We start from the raw sequence: 17,904 nt of genomic DNA on the forward strand, positions 1-17,904 counted from the left end.
ACAGAACTGGATAATACGAAATTCTCCTCTACACATGCAATATACTGTCAGGAATATAAGGATTACAATACCCAGGCTGTCAAAAGTTTTGGTAAGGAAAACACTTCTTTCCTTTCAAGTGTGCATTTCATTCTCTCTACTTTGACATTCAGCTTCCTTTTTTGTAGCATACGTCGATCTATTCTTACTAGCAAAGCAGCCAAGATTAAAGAGGAATTTCAGGAGATACTTTAAAAATGCTTCTGGAAAAGAACATCCCCCAAATATATCAACAGCACCTCTGTGGCATTAGCTTTTAGAAAACTCATTTCTTCAGTGGAACAAAAGAACACTTCCAAAACATGTTTTAGCTTGTAAAATCCAGGAGGGGTCCCTAAAACTATCTCTTAGCTAAAAAAGAAAGCAGTAATATCAGAAATATGTCACTAAAACTGTACTAAAACTTTATACACAGAGAAGCCCAATTCACCCTAGCACAGCATCCTCAGTCAGACTGCAGATAGGGTGGAAGATATGAACAGCACACCATCCCCTAAACTTCTGCTTCTAAATGCAGCAGTTCTGTGAAACATATTCTCCAATATCAACCAGAAGAAGTCAACAAACATACAATAACTATTAAAATGTGTACACCCCAAGTAGCTAGCAAGCACAATCAGCATACAGTAATTCCTGAAGTTACATTTAGTGTACAGTTACTTCACAAGACTGTTTTCTCCGCATTATCATCTCTCTGCTTTAACAGATTCAGATTTTCCAATTCAAGAAATGCTTTCTTCTGCAAAGCCAGGAGACTGAAATCAAATGAAAAGCTCCTTCTAGAAGTTACGCTTTACTGGAATTCTTTTGCAGAAATAAATTCCTGTAAGAGCAGGAACTGTTCAGAAATTCTTCCAAACAGAAGGCAGTGAAGAATAAGATTTATGAAGATCTTCTGGAATGAGCTGAGGCAAAATGCTGCATAGAATAGTACTTGCAAAAACCCAAGGGAACCCTCATATCATTTCACAAAGAAAGATCTCTTCCACATACAGAACACCCCATATTCACATACCAAAATTTCAGGAACAATGATGAGGATCAGAACCATTCTTAAAAAGTAAAAACTTAACCCAAACTAAATTACCTGCACAAAAAGGTGAAAATTCTTAGCCTCAATTGGCTGAACTTTCAACCTTTCTTATCATATGCTAAAAGATGGAACTGTACTTCTCACTGTTCTGAGCAGAAAGTACTTTTACATTTCCCTCATTGTTAAACAGCTGAAATATCATAGCGTGTATGCTAGAAATTAAAAATAAATAACTAAATTCTAGGTTAAAGTCAAGGTATCCCTCTCCAACAAAATAAAACAACCACCAATGCATCTTATTACCTCTAGAAGCATATTCCTGCAAAAGTAGCTTTACCAGGAAAAATCTCACTTACTAAACTGGAAAAACATTGTCCCAGATCAATCACGTGAAGAAACCCAACAAATCCTGCTTTTATCTGCAACAAGGTAAATACAGGCAATTTTTCCCCCTCACAGGGAATTCAAAAGATTTACTTTTTCTAATTAGAAAGCAATGCCTCCAGATTTTAAGCCTGGCTGTACCTAAACATTTAAGGCAGGATTTATTTCACCTAATGTTAGCTTCCTGCCAAGTAGATATGTACAGCCAAACTAGTTTCCTAAGCTCCCATTATAGCCAGTGGAAATCTAATCAATATAGTTTATGGTGCAATTCATCCAATTCAATACTGAACCTACTTCAGCACGAGATGAATCTTGCACTGCACTCCAATGCTCACATCAACTGGCTCTGCACTATCTATAGGAGACTAGTTTAGATGCAGCACCCACCTGGATTTAAGTGAATGTGAACTCTAAATATGATGTTAGACAAGTTTTTCAAAGCAAAGGTACATAAGCACACACAATTGGTGTGAAAAACACAAGCGAAAGAGCCCCTACTTGTACCACTGCATATGTAATCCTTTATTCTTGTATTTCCATTTCCTTCACTGTAAAATCAAATACACAAGGTTACATCTAGGTCAATGCATCTCCGTGCAATATTTAAAAAAGCCAGAGGGCAGTAGAAGAAGTGCTGGTCTGGAAGATCCCTGTGGGACCTGCAGTCCTTTTCTCTACTATTGCAGGTACAGTGCCTGAAAAAATTTCAAAAACCAGACTCTGGCCTACAAGCAGGTAGAATTTCTGGCATCAGCTGTTAAGAGTGAACATAGCTATCATATAGCTGTCGACTATAAAGAAAACCAGAGCTCTTGTAGAAGGAAAGGACCTCTCGAAATGCTACAAAGTTCTGTCCTACTAACGATGGTTCCCGGAGACATATTTCAGTTTCTTGCATGCAATCAGTTTAACGTAACATAGCAGATATCTTCTGTTCAGTATATTTGATGCATTGGGTTACAAAGTTTTAATTCTCTTCAAAAGAACATTAATTTTTAATGCAACAAAGGTACAAGAATGAGATCTTGCGCAAATTTAGGCTGTCCTGATTATGAAACTTACTTACAGGTGGGCAACAAAGCAAGCTTATTTAAATGCACACATCTAATCAAACTTTCTGAACAACAGCTCAACACTTCGGTAGTAGGCTAAATGGAAAACCAACAAAACTAGAACTAATCTAATGGAGATTAAAAAGGAAAAAATAACTGAAATGTTAAATTTTTGGGCCATTAAATATTGCTTACATTACTACACGGATCTTGTCAGTTACCCTCATTTACTCTTCTTTCTTCAGTACCTCTTCCTGTTCTGTTTTTGTACCTACTTGATAGTATTTTGTTTCCACAAAAACATAGATAGACTACAGGGCAGAGACTGTGTCTGCATGGTCTGATGCTGCAGGAACAGTAACAAAATGAAAGAAATTCATCATTAACGGAAGCACTTTGGAGCACTAAGAAGTAAATTCAGATATAAGCGCATTTAACAATTACACAGAACAAGCTCTACAGCACAGGTAAGGTGACCATGACCTCTATATTCTGTCATTCAATCTCTTATTTTCCCCTTTCTTTCACATTCCTAGCTGTTCTCATCTCCCTGGTTATTCCCATCTCATCACTAAGGCTGAAAATCCTATTGCTGAGAGAATAAAACAGAACACCGCTCCTACAGAGGCTGCATGAAGAACATCCTGCTCTAAGGTACAGCAATTATTCCCTCCTCTCTCTCAACTGAAAATGATTTATCAACTAATTAAGATGTGGATGTATTTCAAGAAGATAACAATCCTTAAACTAATTAAATGCTCCACCAAAAGATCTCTGGAATTCATGTGCCAGAGAGAAGATGCCCATAACATCTATGTGTACAGGACACGTGTATTCAAAGACTTAAGAATTCCTACATATACTTATCTACTTAAAGTTGCAATAGTTAAGTAAAATTAAAGATTAAATTTTCACAAGTATAATCTGCACCACTACAGAAATAGGACCCAAGGACTCTACTCTCCTGCAGGGCCAAAAGAAAAATTAGCAAGGAAGTTACAGGCAGGTTCAGAAGGAAGGGCTGTTAAGCTAAGAAATTATCCAATTAAATTTTTCACCCACACTGCATGTGGCACAGAAAAGGAAGGACATAATGATGATTTCTGCATGGATTTAGTGCTGTCTGCACTGCTGATTCTAGGATTCATCTAAAAGCACCTCAACAGGTTACAAACGTTAATTTGATTCTTCCTTTTACATTACATCTACAAACACACATACAGGTACTTGCTTTCCAAGTACATCAAGCATCTGTCAGTAAAAACCGGTGCAGCTTCACTGAAAGCAGTTATGTTGAGATACTTATAACCATGACAAGTTTAGTGAATAGTCTGATGGAATAATTAATTTTTTTTTGGTCAATTGATTCTTCCTACATAAACAACAGACAGAAGTGCAAAGTTCTCAAGCCTCAACATGCAAATTTAAAGTCCTTGTATCTTAAACGTAACTAGGAATTGAAGTGATTTGATTTTCAAAATCATTTGCTACTTTAATGCACTCAACAGAAATTCTGAAACCTGGCTCTTCTACACATGCTATCTTTATTCATGGTATACAGTGGGATTGAGTGTCTCACTAAGTTTCTGATAGCACCAGCTGAGTGGTACAGCTGACACAAGAGGAAGAGATGCCATCCAGAGGGACCTGGAAAAGCTTGAAAAGTGGGCACACAGGGACCTAATGATGTTCAACAAGGCCAGGTGCATGGCGTCGTACCTGGGTCTGGGCAATCTCAGATACATGTACAGACTTAGAGAAAAACTCATTGAGACAAGTCCTGCAGAGAAGGACTCAGGGATGCTGGTGGACAAAAAGCTGGACATGAGCCAGTAGTATATGTCTGCAGCCTGGAAGGCCAGCTACCCTGGGCTGCGCCAAAAGAGGGGTGCAGCAGGGAGGGAACCCTCCCTCCAGAAGGGTGGGAACCTTCCCCTCTGGTCTGCCTTCTTGAGGCCACTTCTGGAGTATGGTGTCAAGGCCTGGGACCTCCAGTGCAAGAAGGATGTGGAGCTGTTGGATGGGTCCAGAAGAGCGACACAAAGTTGCTCAGAGGGCTGGAGAACCTCCCCTACAAAGAAAAGCTGAGGGAGCTGGGCTTGTTTAGCTTGAAGAAGAGAAGGCTCCAGTGAGACCTCACTGAAGCCTTCCAGTACTTGAGGGGAGCTTATAAACAGGAAAGAGACACATTTTTAGCACGGCCTGATAGTGAAGGCTTTAAACTAGAAGGAGAGATCTACATTTTTGCTCAGAGGGTGGTATCCCTGGATGCATTCAATGCCAGGCCGGATGGGGGCCCTGGACAGTCTGAACTGGTGGGTGACAACTCTGCTCATGGCACAGAGATTGGAACTAGATTATCTTTAAGGTTCCTTCCAAGCCAAGCCAAGCCAATCTATGATGACCTTTTAATTGCTTTATTGAGCACATTTAGCTATAAAAAAAAGATATGGAGGACTAATCTAAGGTACATTAAATTCTCATAAAATAAAAACATGCATCATACAGAAATGTATATAATGTAAAATAAATGCACCGGTAACTTTTTTCAAGTGATGTTTGTTTCTACAGTAAAGAATACAGGATAATACAAAGTATGAAAGTATGAAATCAATAGCGCAGTAGTGAGAAAATCTTTGTTCCCAAGCTCAGCTTTGAAAGATAAAATAGATACCTTTTCATGTTTCTTCATGAAGTTGGTCTTCTTAATTTTCCCATGATGCTGTAAAACAATGGACAAGAGCAAATACGATATGCACATTATTTTCTGCTCTTCCTACTGCAATGACAAAATTAAATGAATCAGAAAGAATTATGCACTATGTCTGGCAGTATGCTAGTACAGCTCTGCTTTTTTATTACACCTCCAGTACATATGTCTCCGATGCTGCTAAGTAATTCTTCTTACTAGAAGTCCTAAAATCACACTTCATTGTGTCCCAAGTGGTACAAAACAACACTCTAATATTTTTTGATGGAATGAATAATTAATTTTTTCTGATCTAATCCAGAACTGGTGAGAAGAAGCGAAAACTTGTTTTTAATATTGCTCATTGCTACCTTCTTCCTCCAACCCTCAGTCATATCATGAAAAGAAAGATTTTTCATTTCTTTTTTTATTCCAGAGAAGTTCAAATGATGGTCCCTTGATTTTTTTAAAAATACACCCATCTGAATTTTCATTTTTTAATCTCCTCCATTTCAGAATTGAGACGGTCTGAAAGTTAGCAAAACGACAAACTACACAACATTAAGACAGTTCAAGTTGAAGGAGGAAAAGGACAAACAGAAACACAAAAAGAAAACAAACAAACAAAAGAAATTTAAAAAGGAGCTTCCTTACGGAAGAAGAAGAAAATCCTAAGATAATATGAAGTGTTCTTGTCTTAAATGAGAGGACAAAATAAGGATACAAAAGGTGTAAAGTTGTTATAAATAAATAGGTTAAAAATATATTAAGAGAAAGAAAGAAATGAAGGATGTCATGTGTAAATGATGCAAAATTACCAGAGAGGTACCATTAAAATATTTGTTAACATATTAGCATTAATTAATAGCATTAACAGTGCTATTCCTCAAAATATCACTTGACATGTGTTTCCACTACTTTGAGAAGCATTAGTAAGCATATCTTCTTAGCACGCTCAATGAATTTTAAAAAAAATATCTCCAATAAAGGAATCTTTTGTCTATTTCAATGATTAAAATCTCACATTTAGCATTTATATAGATCAATACTTGGTCATGTCAATGGTGTTTCAAAGCAACTGAGCAGGTACTCGTTTCTGTGTGAATACAACAAAACATAAATCTCAGAGCTCATTTTCAGTTAGATTTAGTGTTGTTTAAATCAATATAATGAAGAATTCATACAGATTATTCTTTTTTATTAAAGAATATTTTAAAAACAACTTATTTTTTATTTAATCTTCACACAGCATTTGAAATTTAACATAAGTATCTGTCACTGCCCATTATTACTACACTGTTCTATCGGGCTCTTAATATTCCAGAATCCCACAGATCACAACTACATGTAGCCTAGCACATATACTAGTAGTGCAGATTAGCACCTCAATGCCCATGTTTTTGATTGCATGCCTTTTGCTGTCTGGCAGTCATTAGTTAACTACTCAAAAAGATGTTTTTCTGTGATCTACTTGCAATCTCATTACAGCCCTGACAAAACCATATTCTGTTTTCACTGTTAATATAACTCAAGAACAAACAACTTGAAGGCATACCCAAAAAGTGTTACCATTGGGCTTTGAGACACACCTGTTTCTGAATTTTGCCCCAGCACGTGTTGAACTGCTAATTGCTATCTGATGACACTTGCAGCAAGAACAGTAGCTTCTGTTTCACCCAGTTCTTGGAGAAAATATTTAATGTCACTGATTGAAATGCCTACACTGTCCCTGCTTCAAAAACCTAAGAAGTTAACATTGCATTTACTGAGGGAGAGTTCAGTATGGTTCATATGCAGGAGTGGAAATCAACTTCAGAAATTATAAAAAAGAGAGAGAGGAAAAAATTAAATTGAGAAGGTTGTTCAGTGAACAGAAGCAAGAAAGGTGTAACACGTTAGCTAACATGCCTTACTTGACTTGATTCTTGCAGGCTTTCTTGTTTGAGTTCCAGGACTAACATAGAAAAATCTGGCCAACAACGTTTTTTTAGAAAACAAAGCACTTACTATGAAATTGTTTGGTCAAGAAAAAAGAACAAAAGATGCCTCGAGTTGCACATGGGTAAGGTTAGGTTGGATATCAGGAAAAACTTCTTTACAGAAAGGGTTGTTAAGCACTGGAATAGGCTCCCCAAGGAGGTGGTTGAGTCAGCATCCCTGGATGTGTTTAAAAACCCTTTGGATCTGGTGCTCAGGGACATGATTTAGAGGAGGGTTGTTGGAGTTAAGGTAGTATGGTTGGGTTGTGGTTGGACTTGATATCTTTAAGGTCTTTTCCAACCTGAGTGATTCTGTGATTCTATGCCCATAAAGACAGAAAGGTGAAAAACCTTCAGTAGCAGAAACATGAAACTCATTTTAACTATTAAGAGAATAGCATATCATTCACTAGGAACTGCAGTAAACTTCAAAACATGTATTCACAATTTTAATTTGAGAAGAAAATCATATTCTTAAAGACTTCTCTTGTCCTTACTTTTTTTTCCAGTTGCTCACCTTTACCTGCCATGAATACCATATATTCTTGCACACATGCACATGTTGATAAATATACCACACAAAGAAAATTCAACTGAGTTTTAAACTGGGACAATCATTACTGCTGAAAATTGGATTCCTGTATGAGAAAACAAAAAAAAACCCTTTACCTTAAGAAAGAATCTCTTATCTGTTCTAACAGGATTGTAGGAGGCAAGGTAAGCAGCAATTAGAAGAAATTTGGAGTAGTAAGGAAGTTCCACATGTGCGTGTGCAGAAAGTCCTGTGAAAGAAAAAATTGAGAGCAGATTTCAGTGATGTATAAACCTCCACAGACTTGAAATTACAGTGGTTTGTATTCTCCTGTTTCAATACTGTAGTCTATAAGATTTCCTTCTCTCCAGCTGTACTCCTGCAAGTAAATGAGTATGGCTTCTTTTGACAAAGCTGTTACCACAGATATAAAGTCAGGAAAAGTGCAAGGAATGCTGGCATGAAGCTACACAAAATACACATCCTGAACTCCTTACAGACTTTTTGCGGATGCAGTATTTAAATATCAGCAATTCAAAAACCACTGAAGTGTGATCTCCCTAAAAATAATTCAAGGATACTTTCATTCAAGGACACCGTTCCAGCAAACAGAACAAATGAATAGACATTCCAGACTCTGGAAACCACAGCTCAGCAAGGAACTGAGCTGCCATGCCACCGGAACCAGCTCTGCATCTCTGAGCAACAGTTCAGCATCATTTTTAGATACTCTTATTTTCTATAAAAAATAAGAAGTTTGAAGTCTTGAGAACATTTTCCATTTGACCTAGTGTGCTACATAATATACTTCATTAATATAAGAGTCTTACGTATTACAAGAACTAGTAGTATAGTCTAATGAGTATTTTCCTTCCTTCTGTTAAATGTACTTCATAATCTTTTCCTTTTAAATATCCTCTCTCTTGTCACCATAGTTGTTTCTTTTACACAGCTCATGTAGAATCATCAAACCACCTTACTTCATGAGTTGTCAAAGTAAGGAGACAACTAAAAGGTCCCTTTTGTACTTTCTTCATTTACTTCAATTGTTTCTTGCTCTTTGAAGTACTACTACCTTTATGGCTTAATTTACAAACATCAGCAAATAAAGATGAAGGAATTAAAGATGTTTAAAGGTTGAGAATCAGAGCTCACAGTGTGAGGCACCCTAGATAACAGCTAGTAATTTCTTTTCAGGCAGTCACTAAATTACGGCAAGTTTTAGCTTTAATTTACCAATGAGAATGTTTTGTATTGCATGCTGATTACATGGAACAACAAATTAAAAAAAAAAATCACATGTAGACAATTCAGTTTAATAAAGAAGTGTCTATTTCTAAAACTGATCTATTAGCGTTCCATCACGCACTATTTCCTTAATTATATCCACAGTGAAATTTACTATTTTAAAGCATGTTATGTTATATTACATTAACCTGTTGGTAAACAGCATTTGATGGTCATATGGAAGGGGAAAAGATAGTAAAGTCCTTTGTAGAAGGCCTTCTCAAAGAAATCATTTCTTCCCTGAACTGTAACTGAACACTGGGTATCCTCATCCACATTAATTCCAGTCACGCTTTATCAGGTAACAGAAATCAATCAGAAGAGTATACATTTTACATTACAAGCTTTAGCAATTACTGTATTTGGCACCTTTAATCTGCCCAAGTTCTCCTTCTTCACACTGTAATCGCTCCCACTGTGAGCTAAAAGACAGGAAAGAAAATGCAAGTACATAAATTAATATTTGTTTTTCCCATGTAAAATCCTCTTTTAGTGGAAAAAAAACCCATATACCAAGTAGGTAGTTTAATTACATAACTCTAGCTAAGCCAGAGTAAAAGAATAATTATAAAGATCAAGTCTTACTATATTGAATATAGGTTTCAATAATAATACAGAAAATAAGTTTTACTTTTATATCTTAATATAAAATGAGGACAAACTAATTATAAAATATCTATTCCTTTCCATTCCATATTGCTTAACTGTGTTTATCCTAACAAGAACTACACTATAATTACTCCATACTGGAATTTTGAAGTCTGTGTGGAAAAAAAAGAAAGCTGATTTTATTCTTCTCTGAAAAGCTTTGGTAAAATCAAGAACATTTTAACAGTGAAAAGTAATGTCTGCAAGTAGGTGCTTCACTTAATAGCAAAATTGTCACCTTAAAGCTTCCTCTAAGGAACAACATTATTAGCGCGTCATGATTTTAGACTATCACTTAGTATACTACAAACAGTAACATTTTATTCAAGTACCAAAGTACCACTGCATTTTTAAAGATCCTCACAAACAGTCCCTCAGCTGAAATCCTGTCCATAATTTATTATCACATATTAGGTTTATCAGCCACGAGCCATGAAAACTTAGAAAAATAGCTTAATGAGAGCTGATGTAATACTCAAATCATAATGAACGTTCAACCAAATTATTAACCCAATATTTCATACACCGTCTACCTCAAAGGTAGAAAAGAGTTTCATTTTCATATTGGTTCAGGCAGCACAGAAGCGTATAACAAAATTCCATTGCTGTAACTTAAAATTAGTAGAAAACCTATATGTAATTACAGTTCTACGGTCAAAAAAATTAATAAGGTTATATTTATTCCTCAAGTGCTTACCGATATGCAGAAGTAAATCCAAGAACTATTACGCAAAAAAAGCTGAAATTTATAATAAAAAATGGCAAAATTCAAACTTATACACAAATAAAATAGTAAAGAGGGAAAACTAGTTATTTGGGAACCATTAATATGCTACTTTACATCATCATGTTAGATTACACACTCTGATTAGAAAGGACCATTCCAGAATACAAAAAGTTAAGATTGCAAATAGATGGTAACAAAGATCAATACTGAGTATGGATACACATTTGAGGCAAACAAAGTAATTAATGCGCCTCTGTACAGCTAAGTCTAGCTCTTACAGAGGGAAACCTATTCTCTGTTTCAAGGAAAGATCACTTTTCCAAGACATTTAGCCAAAACTTCTACAGCTTACCCAAGTTCTGTTACCAGAATACTCTACGGCCTCAGTGACATTCACTGAAGAAGAAATCATTATGTATCAGTACAAAGAAATCAAGCATTAATTAATTATCCCTACTTACAAGAGTATAATATCAGAATTGCAAACCTGAAGGATAGAGAAGACATTAAGCCTGAGCCAATAGCTATCATTAAAAAGTGAATATCATGGTCCATTCTACAGCAGCCTCACAAGCCAAATAAACAAGGAATCTCAAACTATACCAACGTAAGTTCAGTGCATGAGCAGTACAGCAACTTTAAATGCTGTCAAGAATAATAATCGTATACAAGGAACATTTTGCCCTTGGATAAAAAAAAACAAGGGTCAGAAAGCACAGCAAATACATAAATCTAATGAGTAAACAAAGCTAATGGACATTGATATTCAAAACCTGCAGCAGTAATTGTATCTGTACAATGGGTGATGGATTTCCATGCTTGACAGTTCCACTCTTGACAACACTGATCTGGATGACCACCACAGAAATTCAAACTACAACCCATTTCTGCTGGTTCACTCACTACATACTACTTATCACTTACCACTTACTACTTCATATGCTGCATGTACCAATTTATTTAAAAAATCTCTCCTAAGGTATCTTATTTTTAGCATTATATGTCAAGGAAGAAATAGAGGGTAAAGAGTAAAGATTCTATCTAGCAAAAAGAAACACTGCTCACACAAGTTAATTGAGACAAAAAAAAATATTTATGAAGAGAGCTTGTTAAGTACAAAAACAGAAAAAGAAACCACAGAAGGTTACCTGGATATTTCCCGGAGGTAAACTGTCTGCATTGCCTTCTTCAAATGAGGTTCAATGTTTTTCCAGAGTTTACGAGTGTCACGTTCTTTTGCTGCACCAAGCCAAAATAAACTCTGTTAAATGCTTAACTCGTGGAACACAAACCACATCTACAGCATCTGAACAGTCACAGGCAGAACGCAATCAGTCTAACACCCTGACTCTAAATGCTGCCTTACAGTTATGCATTTGCATACACACACTACAATGCAAAGTTATTTCTCTGTGGTTATTCTGATGAACTCTGGGACAGTTTGACAGAACTTCTGCTTTTATTTTCTTCTGAGGCTTGATAGAGAAATGATTTTTGTCACTACTTTGTAGAAGTACTGCTGCTTGAGAGAGGAGAAAGTTGTATAGGGGGTGTAGCCTGTTTTCAAAGTATTTCCCTCTCATTTTCTCAAAACATCACTACCAGAAACTTTAATCTGCTTCTACTGCAAATGTTACCTACTGGGTGCAACTGGCCTAAGTGATACTGCTGTGATCAGAAAAATTAACAAAGTGAGGATCAGAACAGTCTTCCAAAAAGTCAACAGGAAAACATACGCACTCTCATACACATGCTCAAATTAAGGACAGGAGCTTACCTTCTTTTCTGACCACTGGTTCACAGTATTTAGAAAAATTGAGTGCTGCCTACAGAAAGTAAAAAATACAACACAGTAAGAAGGTATCATTCATTTGATCTACCTACAGAATAGAGAACATGGCATAATTCATTAGTTTTGTAATCAAAAACAATTATTTCATCCATAATTATGCTGTTTTACTTCCAAATATTCTACTGTGAAGTGTCACAACATTTTTGCAGATTAAATATAAGCTGAAATAGTCAGCTTGGTTGGCAGCAAAATCTGTTTTCTGTACTCCAAGGCTGTAATCTTTATTTTTTTTTTTTAATAACATAACTAAACATTATAAATGGAATTAAAAAATATGTTTTTCCTTCAATTGAAAAATGAGTAATGGAAGTAAACTACAGAGTCTAGATGCAGTTCAACATGTTCAGAAGTAAGCAACGTGTACTTAAAACAGACAAGCAAGAATGATTTGTAAAAACTGTCCTAACATTCACATATTCACACAAATTCCTTTTCTCTAAGATAAGAATGTGGGACTTTTGACAGGGATCTAATCTCAAGCTTTTCTGAAATGGTCAAGTAAATAGCACAGAGAATATTGTAAAATGACAATCTTTAGAACTCGTTCTCCTCTTGTCCTACTTAATCTTTCTACATCTCTGTGTTAACAGACAGAACTCAAGGCAGTGTCTTCAACACATAAATTTAATCATTCCAGAATATATTAATAATCACACATAGTAACATACATATTTCTAGGTTATGCTAGGCACTGCGGAGTGATTCATAAGATACTTAGAATCATAGAATCACCAAGGTTGGAAAAGACCTTCAAGATCACGTAGTCCTACCTACCACCAATGCTTCCCCACTAAACCATGTCCCTTAGTACCACATCTAAATGATTCTTGAACATCTCCAGGGACAGAGACTCAAACACCACCCTGGGCAGCCTGTTCCAGGGCTTCACCACTCATTCTGAGAAGTTTTTTCTAATATCCAACCTGAACCTCCTCTGGCACAACTTGAGGATATTTCTTCTAGTTCTATTGCTACTTACACTGGAGAAGAGGCCAACTCCCACCTCGCCACAGTCTCTGTTCAGACAGGTATAGAGAGCCACAAGGTCTCCTCTGAGCCTGTATTTCTCCAGGCTAAACAATCCCAGATCCCTCAGCTGCTTCTTAGAAGACTTTTGCTCCAGATCCCTCAACAGCTTCATTGCCCTTCTCTGGACATGCTCCCAGGCCTCCACGTCTTTCTTGCCGGGAGCGACTCAAAACTGAACACAGCACCTGAGGCATGGCCTCACCAGAACCATGTAGAGTAGAGGGATGACAGCCAGCCTTCTCAGCTTTGTTATTCATCTGCCAACTTACTGAGGGCAAACTCTGCTCCACTATTCAGATCATTAGTCATAGAATCATAGAATCACAAGGTTGGAAAGGACCTACAAGATCACCTAGGCCAACTGTCATGAAGATGATAAACAAGGCTGGACCCAATATTGAGAGAAGATGTTCTCCAGCTAGACTTTCCACTATTTATTACCCTCCTGTGGCTCAGCCACTCTGTCAGTTTTTGATTCACCTCACACTCTGCTCATCCAGCCCTTAAATATTAACACCTTGTCTATGAGCACACAATGGGGGGCAGTGCCACAGGCCATATTGATGTCCATGAGGACAATATTCACTGCTTCCCCCACATCCATCAGGCTGGTTGTTTCATCATAGCAGCTTATCAGGTTGGTCAGGCATGACCTCCCCTTGGTAAATCCACGCTATTGCTGAAGGGAAAAAACTTCCTGCGCCGCCCGGGAATCGAACCCGGGTCGCAAGAATGGGAATCTTGCATGATACCACTACACCAGCGGCGCTACTGCTGGCCCTGCAAGAATCATGTCTGATGGAGAGACAATCTCATCTAAATATAAAGCTTTTAAAGTTAACAGATAAGCTCAGTTGAAACTTAGACATATTTTCCTGTTGAAAATGCAAGTGGAACATTCAGATCACCTTATTTGGCAAAATCTGACCACAATAAACTTTTGAAATTTCAATGAGTTCTCTCTACAAGAAAAATTTCCTTGTATACAGTAACTATATTTACTTAAACAACAACAATTGAGCTAATAATTGGCATTGCTTTTCAGCTTTACTTATGCAAAGGTCATTGTCAATGCATGTATTTTTTTTACTTTATTTTTACTGTTTGCTATTAGATTCCTCAATTGATACCTGGTTAAAGCTCCTTTTACTGAATACCTTCAACATATCTTTGCTTTCTCATATGTTATTATATTGCAAGAACACTTAACTTACCTATTTTTAATTCCAACAGAAGGACAATGAAAATCTCTCTGTCAATTGTAACTTCTCTAGACCTTTGATTCAAATTAGTATGCTATGTTTATGCAAAACTGTGCAGAGCTCTAGCTTGTTGTTGCTGCTTAACAGCTTAGGAATCTTAAAATCCTCTGTAGGAAGCAAATCAATGGGGCATTTTAAATTACTGAAAAATACAAGAAGTTATTTCAAATTTTAAGTTAAATTTCCCATACTGATGAAGTATTAACAATGTTGGGTGACAAGTTACACTTAATAAACATAAGAAACCATAGAACTTGTAGCCAGGCTTGCAATGGTTATCTAAGATCATTCACTTGAATTTTTCCTTCACACACTGAAAGTAACCGTCTCACTGAATATTCTGAATTGTTCAGGAAACAAATACAACAGAATCTATTAGGGATAACAAAAGTCCACAATAGCAGTGTGCAAAGTTCAAATCCACATAGCTACATACAAAAAGAATCTGAAGAGTAAGGAAGCTCAAAAGAGTAAAATCATAACTACTACTAAAAAAACACTGTTATACCTAAGTCTGTAACAGAGCTGTTCTTCAAAAACTGCTGGATTTGTAACTGCTTCTACCATACTTAGCAGTAGCCATAAAAGCTTGATGAGATACATCTCCTTATCACAACAGGTGAAAATATTTGGTTTAGTCCTCTCAGCCACTCTGACATTATGGAATTGCTTGAGCAGATGCAAGTTCCAGGCTGGGTGAATCACATACAGACTGAATTCCTTTAATGCAGTTTTTGTCCTCTCTGTGACTGGTTGAACACTGTAATACAGGAAACCCTTTACAGCCACCAGAACCATCACAACTTTTGTCATGCATCTTTAGGAAAACAATATTTTGTGCTAACACATCTTCTCTTTGTCCATATTCAACAGTAAATCTAGACTTGACAGAGTTTTTCAGGAAAACATGCAAATACACAAAGAACATCAGCAACAACAACAACAACAGTAAAAGAGCTTGTCTCACCAGGTGCTGAAGTTCTTTGAGGTCCCTACAGACCATGTAGAAGACGCCAAGCAGAATATTTATATATGCAGAATAGAAATCCGCAGAATATTCTGGAGGATGATTCTGGGACAAGATCTTCTGCAGGTGTCCTATTTAAACATAAGCAAGTTTGGCTTATCTAAAAACAGCTTTAAAAACTGAACACATTTTAAATTAAGTATAAAAATAATTCCCATTAAAAATCATTGTAATTGAAAGAACGAGCAAGTATAATGGGATCAAAATGTTATTTTTCAATGTTCTGCTAAGAGAAGAAAGAGGAGTATTTTAGAGGTTGTGTGAATACGGTGAATTCCAGCCTTCCAGTACCTAACATGCTTTTCAGATTCAGAAAAAGGAGTATTGGTAAATATTGTAAAAAACATTTACACAGTTTTTGACAAAGCATTATTCTATCCCCCAAAAGCAAATTCAAGAATTGTATTACCTATGCTGTAATCAGGAAAATACAAGATGAATGGCTCAAAGCATCCAGTATTTGGACGGAACATTTCCCATACTATTTCACTAAGCAAGATAACTGTCACATTTCTGTCCGTCTACAAGGAGGGAAAAAAAAAAAGTAAGAGATGAACAGTAAAAAAACTATCTCATATTATAACACCAATTAAAAAATACCATGACACTTCTATTCAAAATAATGAACAAACAGCAATGAAATTTACAGCTTAATACAAATCACTACCATAATAAAGCTTCAGCTAGTCTAGTCAAGAGAGTCATACGTTTGAAGATTTTCATCTTTATCTCTTATCATTTCATTGACACGTATGTTTTCTGGGGTTACAGGGCTTCAGTACCGGACAATACCAAGTTCAACCCATTCACAGTTTGCAGAATTAAGGAAGCAATTTATACTGGTAATCAAATCCAGACTTTCAGAACAGATAGGAAGAGTTAAGAAGTGAAAGAAAGCTCAGATCTTTTTGAAACCAAGCTAATACTTTATTTTAAAGGTCAGGTAGGAACAGAAGATTTTTGAAAATTGCCCTTCTTTCCTTCTATCACATCACAGTGCTTCAATGCAGTTCTCAGTATGTTCTATGAATGCTGAAGTCTTATAGTTTAAACTCCTAGACAATGCCTACAGAAAAAAAGCCATAAAGAGCTCCGTCAAAACCCCTATTGATATATGATGTTTAACATGAGTTATGACTTGAAAAGTTTTAAGTGCTACTGCTCTTCTCTGAAATTCCCACTCCTTGCTAAAATGATACCAATCAACATTCTTTAGCTTTTCTTCTTTTTCTACTTGTATTAATCTGTTTCCTTTTAATGAACTCACTTTTCTATAGTTTTCTTCCCCAGACCTCTTTCCTTTCCCAGACCACCTACCATTTTAGCTAAGAAAAAGCTAAGGTATTTCCATTTCAGTTCAAAACCTAAGTCCTTTCTATCATAATCCATACAGAAATCAAGAATTCCATCCTTCACAAATGATGCCCTGTTCCACAAAATCCCTGACTGCTAATGAAGACCCTTGCCTCCTAAGCATGAAAGTAAATGATGAAGCAACTTTGTCCCTGTGACATTCATCTCCCTGCACGTGAGTTTTACAGCATCTCAGTTCAGAATACAGAAACTAGGATATCAGCATTAGGAAAGGCTAGCAAACTTATCTGGAGATCACTTCTCAACTTGAAAATGCTGCTTTAGTATATTTAAAAAAAAAAATCATATGCTTTTTTGGTTCCTGAACAGTAGGGGCTACGCTTCCCTCATTTATTGTCAGTTTATTTCTGCTTTAGGGCAGCAAACTCTACAACATGGGCAAAACAGACAAGAAGGGCCAGAAAAACATATCAGCTGCCAAGATTAAAAACACAGCTCTGAATGAGACTTCATTCAGTAAATAGTGAAATCAGTGGCACCAGAAAATTACTATCATATACAAATTCTTGAGGTTAAAAAAAAAAGTCTTCTATTTAGTTGTTCAGACATTTCAAAATATCACCATTTTCTGGTTTTGTTTTCTATTTATTTCCAGAGAATACACCATCTTTACTTCTTCCAAGGGATAAGCCTATATAATTCAGAAGCGAAAGAGGATAAGATATGGAGTTTAACTTCAAATCAGAAATGTACCATGGTGCGATTATAGTAGAAATGTAAAAACCTTCTGCCAACATCAAGCACATTCTTAGCTGCTGAGCTGAGCAGGTTCAGCCACAAGCATATAGTTCATACTGTTCTGAAACAGTATGAACAGTCACTTTTCATGACGAGCCTCGACAGACAGATATCTCGTGTGGTTATTTTGAATGCAGGACTCATATGCTATTCTTTTTTCTTGAGATACTCACCAATTCTTGAAGCCTAAGAAATGCTGGCAGGATGTTTGCTTCCATTTCCCTTAGCTGTTCTGCTCGATCCAGTACC

At 36.4% G+C, this 17,904-nt stretch overlaps 1 protein-coding gene and 1 non-coding gene across 12 annotated transcripts in view; both read right to left on the reverse strand.

Annotated features, from left to right (window-relative positions):
- ORC5 (origin recognition complex subunit 5) overlaps nucleotides 1–17,904 on the reverse strand; it is a 68,434-nt gene that overhangs the window by 41,108 nt on the left and 9,422 nt on the right. For all 11 annotated transcript variants that reach the window (XR_005854027.2, XR_005854029.2, NM_001030729.2 and 8 more), the window contains 8 exons: nucleotides 17,829–17,903; nucleotides 15,953–16,064; nucleotides 15,484–15,614; nucleotides 12,151–12,199; nucleotides 11,522–11,612; nucleotides 9,368–9,420; nucleotides 7,849–7,961; nucleotides 5,186–5,233 (listed from right to left, as the gene is read on the reverse strand). Coding sequence is in view for 9 of the 11 variants with exons in the window: in NM_001030729.2 (NP_001025900.1) it covers nucleotides 5,186–5,233; nucleotides 7,849–7,961; nucleotides 9,368–9,420; nucleotides 11,522–11,612; nucleotides 12,151–12,199; nucleotides 15,484–15,614; nucleotides 15,953–16,064; nucleotides 17,829–17,903 (672 nt within the window). In the remaining 2 variants the exon portion in view is untranslated. The remainder of the gene's footprint in view (nucleotides 1–5,185; nucleotides 5,234–7,848; nucleotides 7,962–9,367; nucleotides 9,421–11,521; nucleotides 11,613–12,150; nucleotides 12,200–15,483; nucleotides 15,615–15,952; nucleotides 16,065–17,828; nucleotide 17,904) is intronic.
- TRNAG-CCC lies at nucleotides 13,953–14,023 on the reverse strand. Its single transcript has one exon. It is a non-coding gene; the product is annotated as a tRNA-Gly (tRNA).

The sequence above is a fragment of the Gallus gallus genome, chromosome 1 (genome assembly GCF_016699485.2).
Source record: "Gallus gallus isolate bGalGal1 chromosome 1, bGalGal1.mat.broiler.GRCg7b, whole genome shotgun sequence".
Taxonomy (NCBI): domain Eukaryota; kingdom Metazoa; phylum Chordata; class Aves; order Galliformes; family Phasianidae; genus Gallus; species Gallus gallus.